The following is a 20,599-nucleotide window of genomic DNA, read 5'->3' on the forward strand; positions in this document are numbered from 1 at the left end:
GTAATGCACATTGGAAAACATTATCCCAACTATACATACAAAATGATGGGATTGAAATTAGCTGTTATCAATCAAGAAAGAGATCTTGGAGTCATTGTGGATAGTTCTCGGAAAACATCTACTCAATGAGTAGCACCAGTCATGCCTACAAATTCCATTACTCTAATGAATACTCCGTTTTTCTGCTAGAATATAGAGAAAATATATTTTTGTCTTGATCTGACTATTGACAAACCATTTTGAATTAATTTTGAAAAAGAAAGGAATTTTAAATTGAACTGATAACCTGGATACCCAGTTTCAATTCAGAGGGTGACATATGTTCTGAAAAGTGAGTAAGAAACGTGCATATACCAGAAATTTAAAGAGACACTGAATGATTGAGGTATTGCTGAGTGTCTTTACAATTGCTCATAGCCCTAATGTTGCCACCCTTGTTCACACTGAGTAGTACTTTACTCCACTGATTTCAGTGGGACAGCTGGTACAGTTTGATAGCACCAAAGACTGGCAGAATCAGTTCCTAAGCATCATATCGTATTAGTGTAGTCTGGCTGTAGAAATCTTTTCAAACATAGCCAGAACTCTCTTTGTGCTGCCTGGCATGCTTCAGTTATAAGGGATATTCTTGCAATATTCTTTATGTTCTCAAAATCTCATTGATCTCATTGCAATTTGGGATGCACAGAAAGGACAGATTTGGGTCTTTTATCTGTATAAACTTGTGTTATAGATTAATCTATATTCAAGTTGGGATTTTATAGCTCAAGAAAGGATACAAAGGAGGCTCTAAGCCACCTTTCTGCCTCCTCTGCTCATGAGGCTGGCTCCTGGTGAAAGTTATAGCATGTCCCATCCACACCCCCATTCCACCCAAGAATGGCTCCCTTTAGAGCTGGTCAGTAAAATCCCAAGAAGGCATTTTGTTCTCAGAATTTACTGATTTGTTGAAATTTAATGTTTCACAGAGACAGTTAGGTTTTGATGCTGCTCCCCCAGAAATTAGGCAGGATTTCAGCAGAAAGCTAACAGATAGCTTTCAAAACCGGACTCGTTTTCTGCCAGCTGAGCTCCTCAACATCCCAGGCTTCCAGGCTCATGGTGCCTCAATCGCTGGCGCTACCCATCCCCATTGTAGATGAGAGAGAGCTATGTGGAGAATGACAATTCTGTTTCACAGGGGATTTCAATGCTTTGAAATTTATTTTTGTTTCAATTAGGAAAGCAAACAAAAAAATTAGAAATTTTCTATGAAAGGGAATGCTCAGGATGCAAAATGGGGTTCTTCAAGGTGAATGGCAAAGCTAGTTAAATACAGATTGTTTACTGAGTGCTTCCACCAACCAATGATTTTTTTTCCACTTTGTGAAATACACCTCTACCCCAATATAACGCTGTCCTCGGGAGCCAAAAAATCTTACCGTGTTACAGGTGAAACCGCGTTATATCGAACTTGCTTTGATCTGCCAGAGCACGCAGCCCTGCCCCCTTGGAGCGCTACTTTACCGTGTTATATCCGAATTCGTGTTATATCAGGTCGCGTTATATCGGAGTAGAGGTATAATCCAGAATCTTTCTGTCTGTGGTATGGCCGATAACATAATACTGCTAGAATGAGATTTGTGGTATCAGCATTGTCACAAACTGAGAAATTATGAGAGATCTTCAGCAACCCAGGAAGAGCGAGGCCTAAAAAGAATATTTAAAAAGTTAATTAAAATGTATTTGAATGCAGAATGGTCTCACCAGCCTGGTTAGTGGGATTAATGAGTACAGAAATCTCAGTTTAACTCAATTTTAAATTCAGTTTTCAAGTTCACCTCCACAATATATAAACATTGCAAATACAAGGATTGAAAAATCAGTTATTCGGTTCTTCTTTTAGTTACCCATGAAGAACTGAGTTCAGGTACTTCCTTTGTGAAAATTCCAGTAAACAATATAGAATCCTTTAAATAATCATCATAGTGTGTCTCTGATATATCTATAAAAACAGCCATACTGGGTCAGAGTATCCTGTCTCTGACAGACACCTGTACCAGATGCTTCTGAGGGAGTGAACAGAACAGAGAAATGTATCAAGTGATCCACACCATCATCCAGTCCCCACTTCTGGCTGGGGGACAGAGGTTAGGGACACCCAGAGCATAGGGTCGCAGCCCTGACCATCTTGGCTACTAGTCATTGATGGACCTGTCCTCCATGAATTTATCTAATGTTTTTAGAACCCAGTTATACTTTTGGCCTTCAGAACACTGCTGGCAATGAGTTCCACAGATTGTGCATTGTGTGCAGAAGTACTTCCTTTTGCTTGTTTTAAACCTGAAGCCTGTTAATTTCATTGGGTGACCCCTGTTTTTTGTGTTATGTTAAGGGGTAAATAACACTTTTTCTTCACACCATTCATGATTTTATAGACCTCGATGATATCTACACTCAGTTGTCTCTTCCCCAGGCTAAGCAGTCCCAGTCTTTTTAATTCTCTCCTCATACGAAAGCTGTTACATACCCCTAATCATTTTTGTTCCTCTTCTCTGTACTTTTTTCACAATTCTAATGTATCCATTTTGAGATAGGGTGACCAGAACTGCACACAGTATTCGAGGTGTAGGCGTATAATGGATTTATATAGTGGCAAAAAGGAATTGCCAGGTGAGAAATTCTCATGTCTTAAGTTATCTTACAACAAATTTGAATATCACCTGCTTTGTCATGTCATAGATAGTCAAAAAGGATCTGTGTTACCTCTATCCTAATCTACATAATCAGGATGGGAAATACTATATTATTACAATGGGAACTCTCATTGAGGGACTGTTCTCAGTCATGGAGATAACACAACGACAGGTGCAGTATTTCTAAATCCTGTTTTGAAAATTGCTTTTATACTTTTCTCTCTCTAAGTGTAATGCATATGTGTAATATAGTCGTTTTTGTAACAAAAAACTAGTTTCGTTGTTAAGTATCTGCTGATTTTTAACCTGCTGTTAGGCTACATTTCGTACAGGGCAAGTGCTGCACATTCAAACTTAAATGTTGTCTTCCACTTCTATAGACCAGAGGTGCTTCTCACAGAGCGGGATGGCCACACAGGGAAGCTGCATCCCTTAAAGGCATGTAGTGGTTCACTCCTTATGCAGGGTGAAGGGCTCTGAGAGACAAGCCTGCGGTGATCCCCTGGTCAGGATGCCGCTGCGTCCATCACACAGCTGTGCCTAAATGTTGTTAGCTAGCCCAAAGTTACCACACAGCTGACAGCCTCTGTTCAGGAGAACAGCGACAATAATGTGGCTGCTCAGGACAAGGCTGTATGAAGAAAAATGAGCATGGAAGCTTTCACAACACCTGCCTGTCACCATGTCTGGCTCAAGGCAGTGTTGTCCATTTCTCTCATAACTCGGAGTATTACATCCACTCACAAACATGTCATGAAAAATAAATGTTATTTTTAAGTACAGCAAAGAGAGTGTGGAAGTACAAGGTCAATTTTCAGTCCTCTCCAAAGAATAGTATTTGATCAAACCCAACCCTAAAATAGATATTTAGATGCTGAATGTGTTCAGGCATAATTTGCATTGGAAAGTTTACTTGATATGGCACTGGATAAAAGTTTATATATAAAGTTAATTTTGAACATTAATTAAACTGATGAATGGCATGGTTTAGCTCATCTAGAATAAGTCTTTCTATGCTTAGTTTTGAAGGATAAAGTTACATAAAATAAATAATAGTAAAAACAAACCATTCCCTCACCTGAAGGGAGAAACTACTTATCAAACCCTGTAACCTGCAACCCTTACACATGTGAGTAGTTCCATTGACTTGAGCAGAACTAATTCTTGCAGGTTTGGGCCCAAATGAGAAATATTCCAGAATAACTGAAAATATTCCATATCAGTTGAATGTTCAGAAACTTCCTTTTAATAATAATGTGAAGTTATATTTCAGCCCTAAGAAATGCAAAAGCCATGTTTTTTTTATTTCACTGCCCGTTTGGTAAGGCATGATATCAAAAACTGACTGCTTTCAGCTATCTGCCAAGGGCAATAGTCACACTGAAAAGTATCATCTTCTTGGTATTAGGAAATGGAAGTACTAAATAAAAATTATAATAACTCATATCTATAGTAATGAATATACATATATCTCCTGAACACTACAGAAGAATGATGATTCTGCGCTCATTGTCAGTTAGAGCATCCCTCATGCCCAACGTATGCTGGCTACCATCTGGGGATCGCCAGAACTGAAGAGTACTCCAGCCATATCTCTTCAGTGCACCCCAGATAAATCCTCTTTGTTGTACAGAAAGCCACAGGTGCAGAGGCCAGTTACATCAGCTCTATGCTAGCCAAGGATTCTCCTACACCATGGTGGTCTGTATCTGCCTACAATGGATAGCTTTCTGCTGGCATAAAGGAGCTCCACCATGAGCCAGGATATGGTCCTAAGGTTCGAGGCCACATATAACCACATGGACTGTAATGTAACCACAGCTTCTGAGGTTCTGGTTAACCAATCAAATTCCATCTTGCTTTAATACTTTAATGTTCAGTATGACAGAAACAGTAAAATAGCGTCTTAATATTTGTTGTTTCAAATGGATTTTGACATACATAAGGTTAGTTGTTAATCATGGCAAAAAAAGGGAAAAGTCATGATCCTATCATGGAAAAGACGCAAACATTGTCATTTTAGTTAAATATGTTGTGGCACATGATAATTTAAGTTGTTTGCAATGAGACATTATGAGAACTCTAATATCCTAAAATCAGAATATCTTAAAGCCATGTAATAATACTAAATTGTTAGTTTAAAACCCACACTCCATTGCAATGGACATATACGATAAAACTTCAAGAAACAGTCTTGTTCAGTAGTGGACTGGCATGGGAACCACGTCAGTGGGTGAAATCCTGGCCCTGCTGAAGTCAAGAGAATTTTGCCATTGACTTAAGTGGGGCCAAGACTTGAACCTGTGATTTTCTATGAATCATACACATGCACACACCCACACAGAATTGCCATCGAAATCACGGCTCTCTAGACATACTGTTCTATAAACAGATTTCAAAATTAATATATTAATATTCTGTATTCTGTATCTATCCTGTGCAATTTCTTTCAACATTGATTGCATGAACAGTAATACTGTAACATGCAGTCTCTTGAATTAGAAAATACTTTTGTAGTTTGTTGTTCAGTGTAACGTAATTGACTACTGACTCCCAACTCTTGACTCTAATGTTGCCGGTCATATTTTGGGCTAGAACATAAAGCTAGTAGTATCACAGGTATCAATAGCCCTCTTTACTTTTAAATTAACACACTTTATAATTGGATAGCATGGTTAGCAGATCAGGTGGATAAAAGATAGGATATTGTTTTAACTTTCCTTCTGGCAACTATGCAGATGTAGTTACCTAGTTTTGCAAGTGACGCAACCAATACGTTTAAACTGTTAGCAAAATGGTTATCAAAACCAGTTTAGCTGGCTTCCAGTCTGGATAGGAAAGCATATTTACATGGCACTCATTTTATGGTGAAAAAAACATCTGTACCTGATGAGAAAGAAAAAAATTAATGAACTTGGGCTACAAATCAGATGAAATTGGAGAAATTGGAGAAGCTGGATATGAGTCAACAGTGTGCCCTTGTTGCCAAGAAGGCTAATGGCATTTTGGGCTGTATAAGTAGGGGCATTGCCAGCAGATCGAGGGACTTGATCGTTCCCCTCTATTCGACATTGGTGAGGCCTCATCTGGAGTACTGTGTCCAGTTTTGGGCCCCACACAACAAGAAGGATGTGGAAAAATTGGAAAGAGTCCAGCGGAGGGCAACAAAAATGATTAGGGGGCTGGAGCACATGAGTTATGAGGAGAGGCTGAGGGAACTGGGATTGTTTAGTCTGCAGAAGAGAAGAATGAGGGGGGATTTGATAGCTGCTTTCAACTACCTGAAAGGGGGTTCCAAAGGGGATGGAGCTAGACTGTTCTCAGTGGTACCAGATGACAGAACAAGGAGTAATGGTCTCAAGTTGCAGTGGGGGAGGTTTAAGTTGGATATTAGGAAAAACTTTTTCACTAGGAGGGTGGTGAAGCACTGGAATGGGTTACCTAGGGAAGTGGTGGAATCTCCTTCCTTAGAGGTTTTTAAGGTCAGGCTTGACAAAGCCCTGGCTGGGATGATTTAGTTGGGATTAGGTCCTGCTTTGAGCAGGGGGTTGGACTAGATGACCTCCTGAGGTCCCTTCCAACCCAGATATTCTATGATTCTATGAAATAAGATTAGTATAGTACTGAGCTAATATAGTAGAGTGATATTGAAGATATTGGATCTTGACTGGACCTTAAAAATAGGCAGTGACACAATTAAGAAAAACAAAGACTAGTTAGGAAGAAAAAATGAATAGTGAGAAGTTGCTGTAAGGCACTGACAGAAAGAGATGTACAGATGTACTGCTCCGTTTCAGTTCCGGGTTCTTTGGACATGTATGATAACTGATCTTTCATGGTCCACTACTTTTTGTTTTTTGATTCTTAATCTTATCTAAGAGTAAACTAAAATGACTGTGGGCTAATAGTTGTTTCCATTAATACCAGCTGTGTCTAAAAGAACTATGTCACAAGTCAAGGCCTTACCTTGTGTATACAGAGGGCCATTTGTCTTTATGCAAACCCTCTGACCTGACTGCAAGAAGCAACAAACAAGTGACCTGAAGACTGGATAGTTTTCAAGAGTCTATTTCTGCCATAGATTAAATAAAAAAAAAAAAGATGAATGGTTGGTGCCCACTTCTGCACCTTTTTCATTTGTGAAACTCCCACACACAGTAATTGCAGGACTATGCCATTAGGACTTACCTCACAGAGACAAGGGGTAAGGCCTGAACTTGCTTCAGCTAGGCTATGATATGATAATTACTGAACATTCCTAAAAAAATATGCAAGAGAGAGAACTGAAAACAAATGAAGAAGTGAAAACATCAGCTTGGCAGCATTCTTAGAAAGGGAGGAAAATAAGCTAACTCAGACTAGCTTCCAAGTTTATATTTAAACATTGCTGTTCATAAAATGGATGACTGGTAATGTTGTTGTTCAGGGTATTTTGTAGGGAGACATACTTACCACGCACCATGCTACTCCTTCCATATGTCACTAACCTTTGACTTAATGTTTCTTTTCATTCTAGAGAGAGACCTTTTTGGAGCAGAACCATTTGACCCTTTTAGCTGTGGAGCAGGAGATTTCCCTCCAGACATTCAGTCCAAACTAGATGAGATGCAGGTAATTATTTATCATTTCAACAAATGGTTTCCATTAGCACATGAACACATACCTAATAAGGGTAAAGTATACATCATAGAGCTGTCTTTGTGTTATAGCATTTTAAGAATTTGTTCCTTAGTATGCAAAGAAGAATGAACTTTGATCTTTGTGGATGGATCCCACTGACCTTCAATCAGAGTTGAACATTTGACTCCCTGAGGCAATCTTGAATATTCTCAGTGTCTTTAGAAAGAATGCATTTGGCACTTAAGTGTACTAATTATCGCTGGTTGGAAATTTTCTGACATCATTTGACATTTCCTGTCAGAAAATGATGTTTACTTGAAATAAAAATGCTCTGCAGGACCATCCTGATTTTGACAAAATTCCAAGCAAAACCAGACAAGTTTCCAATAGAACCCTGCCTAGTTTTCTGCCAGCTTACCTGCCTGGCTCCTTGGCAGCCCAGGTTCCTTGGCAGCTGGGGGCGCCTAAGTAATGGGCAGCTCGGGGAGACTTGGAAATGTTTAGAAAAGGTCACAATGAAACACTGGAATTCTGATTCATGGGAAATGTTGAAATTTCATTTATCATTCCAATTTGGAACAACTTTTTCATTTTGAAATTTACTGTAGACTGGGAATTCAAGTCTCTGACCAGCACTAGTACTAATATTTGCATAGAGTAAGGTCAAAGCTAAAGTTAATAGGACATGAGAAATATCACTCAGAGGTTTGGCATCAGGAAAACCTAGGTAGAACAATTCTACTGTGGAATTTCCACAGCATTGTTTAAATAATTTCTTCAACAAAGGGGTTTGAATTTGATTGCATAATGCATGTGATATCATCCTATAAAGAATGTTAGCATAAATCAATGGTTTGGATTAAAAAAAAAACCCTAAAACGTTTATATTTCTTTATACTATTACTAATATCTCTTTTATCTTCTTGTGCTTTCCTGGGTGTTTAGCGTCAGCGATGGTTGGTATAATGATTTTATTATCAATATTAAATCAATTTGTTATAATTAAATCCTAAAAAATGGGCATGCTGTATAATTGACATCTTTGGTGAGGCTTATATTTTATTTCTCTAATTCAGGACCATTTTTATGCAAATGTTTTTGGGGGGCTTTGTTATTTTTAAGAGGGGGTTGGTGGGTTGGTTTGGGGCAGGGGAGTTGTCTTTCAAGTAATAATTTATAGACTTTTTTCCCAATTGTTCATTTCCTTATTTAAATATGGTTGCTTTTTCCTTACCACTTACACTGGTACTGTATAAGTTAACTTTCGCATTTTCATCATCAGACCATTGCTAGTGAAAGTGTCTCTTCAGGCAACTATTATTTATCAATCTATTCTACCCAAATGTATCTGGAACCCGGAGTGGGGGGGGGTAGCGGGGGAGGATGTTTCTGTCTTGGTTGTTGGTGTTAATTTCTCTTGTATGATCTTTTGACACAATATGAGGCATCTTCCATGCTGGCATATGAAAATATAGGGGTGTTGAAAAACCCGTGGCATTTTTTTGCTTCCATTTCACACTTGAACTTCAGAGGCAAAATTGTTGACATTAAGCTTTTGTATTATAAGATCTATATAATAAATTAGTTCTTGATTAAGATCAGTCAGTTGCTTGTCTATTTTGAAATGGAAAGAAATATGAAACAGTGCATGATAGGCAAGTTTGGCATCTTAGAAAAGTCATGAGTGGTTTCTTGGGCCCACAAGCCTATCTAAGGAGTCAGTGAAGATGTGAAAACAATTAGGAAGAAAAACGTAAGCAGTTCCAAGAAACCTAGTGAAGCCAAAAACCACATTCTGAGGAATATGACAGTAATGGGGAATATGAGACAAAACTGAAGGCCTCATTTATATTCTACAGTAGACATGTATGTCGAGCCAGCATGTTTGTACTCATTCACTTTGTAAAAATATAGATTTTCTGAATTTCAATAAGTGTATATTTGATCAAATAATATAGAATGCTGTTATTTATTGGTTGTCTGTCCAGGGAGACAATTTACATAGAGTTCAGCAGTGAGGGCAAGATTACAACTTAGAACAGCTGATCATTCAAGAGATCATTGAGCTACTGATATAAGTGGGGAATTTCTAAGTAATTTCCAGTGTACAGAGTTAGTATATCTTTATAGCAGGTAATGTTTGAGACAGACAAAGAGTGAAGACATAACAAGAATGTCATTAAAAAAAACAGGTGATAAGAAAGCACTAAGTAGCTGCTGCTTGTTATTACTGTCAGCACTGGCAAAAAAGATGGGCTCAAATTAAATTCTCTGAACTTTTGGGTATCTTTCCAAATCCAACTTTAATTTTGGTCCGTATTTCACAATTATGATATTTCTACTGTCACTGTGAATCCGACCTTTTAGGAATGGTCAAAATCCAGACATGGACCCAGATCTGAATTTTGCAGCTCAGACACATCTCTGGTAAACATGCTGTGACAGTATCCTCCCGGGGTGCAGCCTGGGACTGTGGGACCGCTGTGCCCCCTGAACTCTCTCCAGCCTGGGCTGTCTCTCGCAATGCCTTGCTAGTGACCAACAGCAAACCCCTCCAGGCATTGTGATCACTCAGCACAACAGCATATGAAGCCGCACACGCAGCTATATTGCATGAATGCTTCCAGAGCCACTCATGAATCACCCAGAGAAAGGCACCAGCCAAATACCCCCAGCTCCCAGCACCGTACCTGAGAAATATACCATCTTGCACTGCTCAAGATGGGCAGTGCAGTTTTATTAATTAGTTCACTACTTCAACAATGGAAAGTGGTTATACACCAGCCTTTGTCAAACCTGAGCAGATTTGCCGGGCACTTCATACAAATTCACTGGTAAAGATAAACAGTTAAACAAATGTATTGACTATAAATGATAGATTTTAAGTGATAGGCAAAAAGTCAGAGTTAGTTACCAAAAGAAATAAAATATAAGCATGCAGTCTAAACTCTCAACCCTATTAGACTGGGCAGCAGCAACTAGATTAAGCAGTTTTTCTCACCCCACTGGATATTGCAGTCCTCAATATACAGGTTTGTTCCTTAAACCTGGGCCAATCTCCTCTGTTGGAGTCTTGTCTTCTTCTCAGTGTCTTAGGTGCTTGCAGCGTAGGTTGGGGCAGGAGAAGGGCCCAGCACATGGCCACTCTCTCTGTTTCATACCCTCAGTCCATGTGCTTGGAAAACACAAGTCCAGGCATGTCTGGGAGCATTGCTGAGTCTCCAGGCAAAGTTGAGCAATTCCCCTGGTGTGGCCCCATGCAGGTGAGTCATTGCATTGTAGCTCCCTTGCTGGACAATGGTTGTTGATGGCTGATTGATACCCCGCCTGGGTGTTGGTTACTTTCCTTGCTGTTGCCTCTGGGGAGCTAATATCTGGCTGATTCCCCAATTTACAGCATGTTTTACTGACCACCGTACAACACAATTCTCATAACTTCATATGCATTAATGATACACATATATGGATAGAGAAATGACTTTCAGCAGATCAAACCTTTGCCCTGATACCGTACAAGACATGCTTTTATATGTAAGATCACGATTATATGAAAATGAGGAATATGGGGGTTCCAGGACGCTCCCCCAAGGTATAGAATGTCACACATTCCTTCTGTTTTGCTGAAACATTTTCATCCCTCTGTGTTTTTACCATACTTCACACATAAATCAAATTAGTCTTTCCATATTCTCTAATCTCCTGAATTTGAAGTTTCTTAGAGGATGTTACATGGACGGAAACTTTCCCATTTCACAAATTATAGCAGCAGCATCTGTTATATGTTCTAAAGTCTCACTTTAGCTAATCTTGTACAGCTTGCAGAAGCTGTGGCCATTCTTCTTTCTCTTCCTAATGCAATAAGAGGCTTGCCTTTATTTTCCCAGAAATCAATCACATTTAGATAGAGATCATTATCTGCTCAAATACATGTAAATTTGCCATTGGATCTTTGGGTCTGTGCTGCTTTAAGCCCGGTGGGTGCAGTCAGACTAACAATGAAAAGCAAGTCAACCAGGTTAAAAAACAGAAAGTTCTACCATTTACCTGAGCTCAGGACTGTGCTATATCTCAGCAGTGCTGGCCATTGAATGACTGAAAAACTATTGGAATCACTAGTGTGTGTCCTCGCTAGAGCTGGTCAAGTATCTAGATTCCTCAGATTTCCAAAGGAATACAGGCCTGCGTATGTCACCAATACTGCCCTAGTTGGTTTGGTAACCTATCCTCTGCTCTCAACATTGTAGATCAGGTGTCTGTACTCATATTGGTAAATCTGGCCACTGTATGCAATACCAGTTGTCGTGAGATGATGTTGATGTGCTCTGAAAGGGCCTTTCAGTGGCTTAAGCTATGTTTACACTTAAAATGCTACAGCAGCACAGCTGCAGCACTGTAGCTGCACGATTGTAGCATTTCAGTGTAGACACTTACTACAGCGACAGGAGAACCCCTACCATCACTGTAGTAAATCCACCTCCTGAGAGAATTCTTCCATTAATCTAGCATTAGCTTCTTTGGGACTTAGGTCAGCTGAACTGCATCTCTCAGGGGTGTCAATTTTTCATACCCTTGAGCGACACAGCTGGATCTAACTTTCTAGTGTAGACCAGCCCTGGATTTTTACCTCTTAGAGACATCCCAGAAGGTAGTTTGGGGCAATTACTTTTCTGCATCAAGGATCTATCACATGGAATTCTGTAAGACGCCCTCTCTCCCTGCCTTTTGTATGTATAATTGGCCCTTAAGAGGCATAATCAAGAGGCCATGAGCTACAGTGTTTTCATTATGCTTTTTGCTCTCATCTCTGTTTCTGTTTCATCTGACTCTGACAGGGCTTCTGAATGACTTATCCAATGTGTACTAGCTATTGGGGAATGGATGATGGTTAGCTGACTGAAACTGAGTCTGAACAAGATTGAAATGACGGTGGTTGGATGAAGGAAGTAACTGGAAAATATGCTGTCCTTTAACTGAGTGTGTTTATCCATCATTTGTTACTAAAGTTCACAATCTGGTGGTCCTATTTGATCCTCTTCTGCTGTTTAACAGTCATGTGGCCACCCTAGCCAAGACAGTGCTTTTTCCTCTCTCTGTCTCCTAGAAATTGCAACCATTTCTTTGGATACGGACATTGCTATTGTGATTCATGCTTTCATCACTTCAAATTGTGCCACTAAAATGTGCTGTACCTGGGGCCTCTCATTAAATCAATTTGGAAATCTAAGGTGGTGCAGAATATGCAGTTTGCTTAATAAGGGGAGTTTCTTACCATGATCACAACCACAGACCCCAGCCTTCAATGTACCCATCCTTCCCCAAAGACTGGAGATGGGCATGGCTGGGTGTCCTGCAGATCAACAGGTTTGAGCTATTTCAGACCCAATGGGGAGTGATTTCCAGGGTTATTGGTAAAATTACTGGTTGCACTTAGTAATTTCTTCCTGAATTTTTAAAGTCATGGCGAACATGCTGTTTTATTGGGACAGCAGCATCTTCAATAAAAAAATCCTGCCTGTCCGCCGAAGCTAAAGTACATATATATAATGATACAAATAATATATTTCAATGTGTTGTGCTTGTACGTGGTTCCCTTTCAATGAAAAATTGTTGTGTATTACAGATATTAAATGCTATTTTATGTCCAACAAATATTATGAAAAATATAGTATTGACTGCCCATAACATATTTAATATCATTATTTTTAAAAAAATATTCTGACTTCTAAAATAATCCTGCTTTTCAAAAATAATGAAACAAAGCATAAATGCTCATCCATTTTTCTCCAGCTCTGGCATTTCAACTGACATCATTATTATGACAGCTGAAAGTGTTGGTCTTTGGGAGTGAAAGGTGAAGAGAGATATACACACTGCAATCTGGGTTTCATAATAAAGATACAGCACCTTAACCCATATAATTTCTTAAAACCTGTGCATATGAATTGTGTGCCTGAAAGCCTGCACAAAGCCTTGATTGTTCTCAGTTAACTGTGAGAGCTACAGATGAGAGAAATTATTAAATAAAAAGTAAAAGTAGACCATGGCTTTATAAATCATCTCACCTCCATAGATGCACAAAAAGGGCACTCTTGTCACCCAGATCATCCCCTTTCCTTGCAAAAGGGAGTTCATCTGACTTCACAGCACTGTTACCACCCCTGCTCCTGTTACCTAGACTCTACAGAGGATAACGGGAGTTAGCAAGCTAGGGGGGTACCTGTTGTTTCCCCCTCTTCCCCCATGAAGCTTAGACAGAAGACATATCATAGATAGGCCGGTTTGAACTATAGAACTTTAAAAAGCTGCGGGCCAAATTTATAATCAGGTTTAAAAAAGAAAAACAAATTTATGTATCTAAGACCACATTCAAGAGCATGATATGCCCATGGAAACCTCCAAAGGCTAGTGCTGTGCTTGACAGATTGGATTTGCAGATTACAAAAATAAACCCAACAAAAAATATGTTTAAACACCAAACAAAGAGTTGTCAGATTAAATTCAGCCACTTTTGAGACAAGAGAACTCTTGAAAGAAGCTGAAAAATGCCAGTCTAAATTTTTGATACACTTCTGAGGGCTCCTCTTCTTCAAAAGTAAAATGGTGGAGATTTCAAGCAATCCATGGGTTGTTTGACATTTATGTGACAGTGGATCAAATCCTATTCATGTTAATCAGTTAGTTTCATTGACGCCAATGGGATTACTCATGTGAATAAGGCAGGCAGGATATGATTTAAGAAGGAAGGTATGTACTTTCTTTACAAATCTGCTGTAAACTTTTAAAAAATGTAAAATAGTTATAAAAATATGTGAATAATACGTAAAGCTAATAATCAATATTTGTGTGGGGAAGATGCTTTAAACTAGACAGACAAGCACGTTTTTAGTTCATGCAAATAATAGTTTTTGCATTTTATATAAAGGGAAAAAATGTTAGATTTTCCTTTTTTCATTGATATCAACATCTTGTTAGTTCTAGGAAAACATTGACTCTACCTACATATTTTTGCCCAAATATATCAAAATGAACAATTTGAAAACAATTTGAAAAAGGTGATAATATGTGAAATATAGTCATCATTCCAAATTTATAGTTCATTTAAATCAGGAAATAAGTGGATTGAAGTTTTATGCCATTCAACTACTTTTCTTTGTGTCATTGTCAGCCAGATTTTAGGTCAAGTCCTAATGTCCTTACTCCGTTTTACTCCATGCTTTCAGTGGGAGTTTGGCCATAGTAAGGAGAGCAGGATTTGATAGTAAGAATGCTTTTGATAAGGATTAACAGTCCTATCTAAACATATCTTCCAAATGGTGCATTCTTGATAAAGACTACTGTTTACAGAAACCTATTTAAGAATCATAGAAATGTAGGGCTGGAAGGGACCTTGAGAGGTCATTTAGTCCAGCCCCCTGGGCAGAGTCAGGACCAAATAAACCTTACCATCCCCGACAAGTGTTGTTTCAACCTGTTCTTAAAAATCTCCACTGGTGGAGATTCCACAGCTTCCTTTGGGAAGCCTATTTCAGAGTTTAACTGACACTTGTAATTAGAAAGATTTTCCAAATATATCCCCCTTGCTGAGATTGTACCCATTACTTCTTATCCTACCTTCAGTGGACATGGAGAGCAATTGATCACCATCTTCTTTATAACAGCCCTTAACATACTTGAAGAGTGTTATCAGATGCCCCCTCAGTTTTCTTTTTTCAAGACTAAACATGTCCAGTCTTTTTAACCTTTGCTTATAGGTCAGGTTTTCTAACCCTGTTGCATTTTTGCTGCTTTCCTCTGAGCTCCTTCCGATTTGTCCACATCTTTCCTAAAGTGTGGTGCCCAGAATTGGACACAGCACTCTGAGCCCCCGTCAATGCTGAATGGAGCAGGACAATTACTTCCCGTGTCTTTCATAGATTCCAAAGCCAGAAAGGGCCATTAGGATAATCTAGTGAGTCTGATGATTTTTAAGTCAACTCATGTTAACACTGTAGTTCCTGGCATTATAATATTATTTTATCTTGCCTTTTTTGGAAATCCTTCTTATTCAAGAAAGCTGGTTTTTATGTATGGTATTAGTTAAGTATCTGGCAGCTAAACCAGCAGTTTCTTTTAGTCCTGAAGTTTGCTAATTACAATCATAAAGGACAAAAGGCAAATTAATAAAACTCTGATACAATATGGTACATGAATTCTTTGAATGGATCAAACTTCGACTGTGTAATTTATTCGTTTCTCTTTGCCATTCATATTACAGACTTATGAACATTGAGTTATTTTTGATTGCTTTGTAAATTTAGAATATTGGAGAAAGTTTAGAAAGGACTGGAGGCCTAAACTTTGTGATGGAAAGGGTGGAGCCAGGTCACAGAAGGACAGACAAAGGAGACAGTCGGAAACAAAAACAAAAAAAAATCAATATGTCAGGCAGGAAATAGGCTAGAAATATGTAAAAGGCAAAACATACTGCACACAACAGGTGATAAGTAACAAAACAGCAGTTTGTTTGGACTAAAAAGACAGGAATAAGTGAAAACAGCTGCTCTGTTTCTGAATACCTATTAGAGTTGGGAGATTGGAGCCCAAAAACAAAGCTTGAAAAGAGGAGGGTCCTGCACTGTCAGCAAGTTCTCCAAAATCTCCCCAAAGTGCTTTTCAAAAATGGAGGGCCTGGCTCATTCTTTCCCCATTGCAGTCTCCAGTGGTGGAATGCCACCTAGAGCAGGGATCGCACTGGCATGAGGCACCTGCAAGCACTACTCCCCGGTGCTGTGCTTGTGTGAAGTGACACCCTGCAAATACACAGGTTTCAGTGTATCTCCTCGGGTACCATTTCTGTCATGTCCCTAGCTGGAGTTTAAAGCTGTCCTCCATGGCGGATGAATCCCTGTAGTCCCTCTGCTGGTGCACCTGCACCAATGAGCACTGGAGGGCATGCAGATTTTCCCCTTTGCAACATCAGGAATGAATCAGTTCTTCGTATGTTTTAAGAGCTCAGTAAAGATTTCATACATATTTAACTGAGGGTTTTAAAAGTTAGCAGAACAAATTTAGGCCTTGATTCTGTAAGCTTTACTTATGTAAGTAGTCCTTACTCATCAGAGTGCTCCCCTTGAAGTCATGAGGAATATGTGTTGTACCAACACTGGTAATGTGTGCAAAGTCAGGGCATTAGCCTCTGTGTAAGTGGGCACAACTCCATCCATTGCATTTAGCTAAGAGGTGCCCACTTACACCAGGTTTGCATTTGGCCTCTGTCACCATGCCTCTGTGGGTCACAACAGAGAATACCAAATTCAGGACAAACTGCTGAGAAATAGGGCAGACACACCCCAAAACTGGTGGTTATTCTCCCATAAGATATACCAAACCAGCAACAAAATAAACTTCTGTTTCACCACACTGGCTAACAAGAAGTCAAAAAAGCAGTCTCCTTAGGGATTCCAACACTAGACTTAATGATGAGTGGTTATTTAAAACCAGTTTCATCAACCAAAGGGTTCTTCTGATCCCAAACAATCAGCCACATACCCAGGTCAATATATAACTCAGATCTTACCCCAAAATCACGCTGCTGCCAATCCTTTAGTATCTAATATCTAAAGGTTTGTTTATAAAAAGGAAGAAAGAAAGGTTAGAGTTAAAATTGGTTAAAAGAATCAAATATATACAATAATTGCAAGGTTCTTGGATCAGCCTTGTAGCAGTGATGGAATGAACTGTTAACTGGTTAAGTCTCTGGTTGCTCCCAAATCATTGGAAGGACCTCAGTCCCTTGGTTAGAATGCTCCCGTTAGTATAAGTTCAGAGGTTTGAGCAGGAAAGAGGACAAATTGGAATGTTTTCAGGGCCTTTTATAGCTTCTGCCGTGTGGACAGAATCCCATTGTTCTAGTTTGTGGAAAATCACCGTGTGGAAAATCATCGGTAACAAAACGGAGTTTGGACTCACATGGGCAAGTCAGATATCCATGCATGCTTTGCTTAGTCATAGCAGAGACCATTACCTTCACTCTCTTTAGACCGTTTACATGAAAGTCCCTCAGGTGTGGATAGGCATCTTCCATGGTCCATTGTGAGTTAAGTGTTCTTTAATGGGCCATTCAACTTGAATAGTCCCTTCACAACGTGCTGACTAAATACCTTGTGGGTGTTACCACAGGAGCAAACATTTGAAATACGGGTACATAGTTAATATTCATAACTTCAGATAAAAAAACATGATACAGCCATACAGATAAGATAATCATATTCAGCACACCATAACTTTTTCATAGACACCTTATATGACACATTTTGTACAAGAGTTGTTGCAATTATATAACAGTGGTAGCAACAATGATCTACGTGGTCATATTTTAATCATATTACGTCACAGCCTCTAACTGGATGTATTGTGTTTGCTTAGAACAATTCTTCTGTGTTTAAGGCTTTTGTGCTTTCATTCGGTGTTGCCAGCTTTAGTAAAATTCATTAAAAATGGGGCAAATCTACCAACATGCTCTGGCTGCTTTATGCCACCCAGGCAACGCAACGCAATCGTACCCAGGCTGGTTCAACCAGGTCTACAACTGCTTAGTCTTGCTGGACCATAATAGTGATTCTGGCCTGTAATGTGATCTTGGTATGAAACTGCTGTTAGAAAAATCTTTTGCCTGGAAAATCTCAGACCACATTATAATTAAACCCCTTGAAGTTGATTTTATTTCTCTTAATATTATTTTCCAGCCATTAATAATCCCAAGTGGGATTATTAAATATTTTGACACTTTAAATTCTAGCATGTGACTTGATTTTTTTCATGAGACGAGCTTAGCTGAATCTGTGATTTGCCTTTCATCTTTAAAAGGTATCTTTTTGATATACAACACATGCATGGTATTTATTCATGGCAACCTAATGAGAGTTACAAGTGTACATAAACAGGAGACTATATCTTTGGAGTTTGAGTTTATATCTATCCACAATGAGGATGATTTAAAAATCATCCTTGATTATTTTGTCTTAGATGCTTTATAAAAACACATACTGCTTACTTCATACTGCATCAGCAACATTTCCCAAGTACATCCTACTTTCAGGAAAAAACTGAAATGAGCATTACAGCAGGAGCTACTGTAATTAAAATTATTTTGGCCTTTTCATGGGGCCCCTACCTTTCTTCCAATTGCTCATAACTGCAATATTTTCACTTATCAGAATGAAATTTTCCAGGCTTAGTCTCTGCTCAAAAGTGATGTTTCTTTTAAAGTTCAAGCCAAAGTAGTTCAGCATTTTTTTAAGGATGAGGAAAGTGGGGAAAGACTTTCTCCATCATAAAAACAAAATGCTTTGGGTCAGATTCCTGCCCTAACTTACATTGAGTAGTATCTTACTTCACAAGTAGTCCCGCTAGAGTAAATGGGATTGCTGATGGTGTAAAGTACTTCTCAACGAAAAGGTGGCAGAATCTGGCCTTTAATTTGTTTTTAAATACCTCTACCATGAAAACAGAAGGAGAAAGCTGAAATTTGACATGAAAATAGATAATAGTCTTGAGAATCATCTTTGAGTGTTCTAATAGCAATCAGTTTTGATTTGACCGAATTATGTGCCTTGAACATGCACAGTGGATCTGGTATGATTTTTTGCACTGTTTAGCAATGCTTTGAGTGAAGGTAGGTTGTGCAGCACTTGCACAGTTGATTTAGCTGCATAGTGTTTGTTAAAGGTAACAGAACCAGGGCCGGCTCTGGCTTTTTTGCCGCCTGAGGCAAAAAAGCCTCCGGCCGCTCCCCCCCCGGGGCCGGGGGGAGGGCGCTGGGGGGGAGGGCGACCAGAGCGCCAGGGGCAGGGCGGCGAGCCCCGGCCGGGGCTCGGCTCTCCCCCTGGCGGCCAGAGCGCAGGGGGCAGGGCGGTGAGAGGGCGGTGAGCCCCGGCGGGGGCTCTGCTCTCCCCCCGGCGGCCGGGGGGAGGGCGCCGGGGGGGAGGGCGGCAAGCCTGGCCGTGGCCCCGCTCTCCCCGGCGGCCGGAGCGCCGCGCCGCCCCCCTCCAGGTGCCGCCCCAAGCACAAGCTTGGTGGGCTGGTGCCTGGAGCCGGCCCTGAACAGAACCAGCTGAAAGAGAATGTTAGAGTTCCATGGTTCCGCACTGAGAAGTGAGGAAACAATAAAGTTGAGGTTGCTTTTGTAACTTTAATGCTGACTGGTTGTGTGTATGCATTTTGCTACAACCTAGTGGTATGATCATATGCTGTTTCTCAAAAACAATGTGATAACGATATAGTTGTTGCTACAAACTCAGATACATGGGTGTAACATCTTGAATATTTTATTCATTCTCATACACTGACACTGTTTTAATTGTTATAACAGTCCAGTATATATTAGCTTAGACTTTTTATATGTTAAGGTTTCCTCTGTATAAGCTATGTAATATAAGAATGTAGGGCCAAATTGTGCCTGGATTTTATATGCGTGAACAGCGAAGGAGGTGGCATAAGAAGTCTTCTTTACCATTGTGTGATCCATATGTGATCTAGGACGATTTGCAGCCTCTCTGTTAAATGGAGAAAAGGGGCTGTTATATCCCTATTTCTTTTGAGTTGGGGAGGTCTCCACCTCCCCATACATCTCCAGCCTGTAGTGTTGGTGAACCATGTGGAGGTAGGTAGTTCCCTTGAGTAAGTTCCTTGAGACAGAATGTTTTCCAGTGCTTCACCAGTGTCCTGAAATGTTCAGGGTATTTTTGTTTTGTTTTGTTTTCCAACAAGGAGGTTGACATTTCTTAGATTCAATTCAAGATATGAGGCAGCTAACTTAGTTCCACACTCCTGGAAGTTGCAGTAACTGAAAGTGGTAATCTCCCAGCAATATCCCTATTAAAAATTGTAATAAGGAGTTTAATATATTGTGGGATTTACCATCCCTGGAGAAATATAGCAGTATTAGAATTTTTGAAAAATTGTATCATTTTAGTAAACACATGCAAAATACCAAAAATGCCATTAAATCTTCAGAAGTTTTTCACATTAGTATAGCTACAAACCATTCTTTCATTCTTTTACCACTTGATATTATTCATTTTGTCTTTTAGGTGCATATTGTGTTTTGCACTCTGTTTCATGTAGTATTTTCAGACATTTGTGTATTTGTGCTACATTTTTTTCTTCTGCACGTATCCTGATTAAAAGGAACTTATTAAAACTCAGCCTTGGAATATGACCAATTTTTTTAAATGTGCAAGATTCACTATGTGATATTCATTTTAAATTCAATTTGCATTTTTGCACAAAGCCAAAAGACTCTGACTTTCTGGCACTGAAATCTT

The 20,599-nt window shown here is 39.4% G+C and overlaps 1 protein-coding gene across 5 annotated transcripts in view; it reads left to right on the forward strand.

Annotated features, from left to right (window-relative positions):
* GULP1 (GULP PTB domain containing engulfment adaptor 1) overlaps positions 1-20,599 on the forward strand; it is a 167,514-nt gene that overhangs the window by 144,447 nt on the left and 2,468 nt on the right. For all 5 annotated transcript variants that reach the window (XM_026647632.1, XM_024201152.2, XM_024201155.2 and 2 more), the window contains one exon: positions 7,192-7,286. In XM_026647632.1, the coding sequence (XP_026503417.1) occupies positions 7,192-7,286 (95 nt within the window). The remainder of the gene's footprint in view (positions 1-7,191; positions 7,287-20,599) is intronic.

The sequence above is a fragment of the Terrapene carolina genome, unplaced genomic scaffold (assembly GCF_002925995.2).
Source record: "Terrapene carolina triunguis isolate 2854851 unplaced genomic scaffold, T_m_triunguis-2.0 Scaffold62, whole genome shotgun sequence".
Lineage (NCBI taxonomy): Eukaryota > Metazoa > Chordata > Testudines > Emydidae > Terrapene > Terrapene triunguis.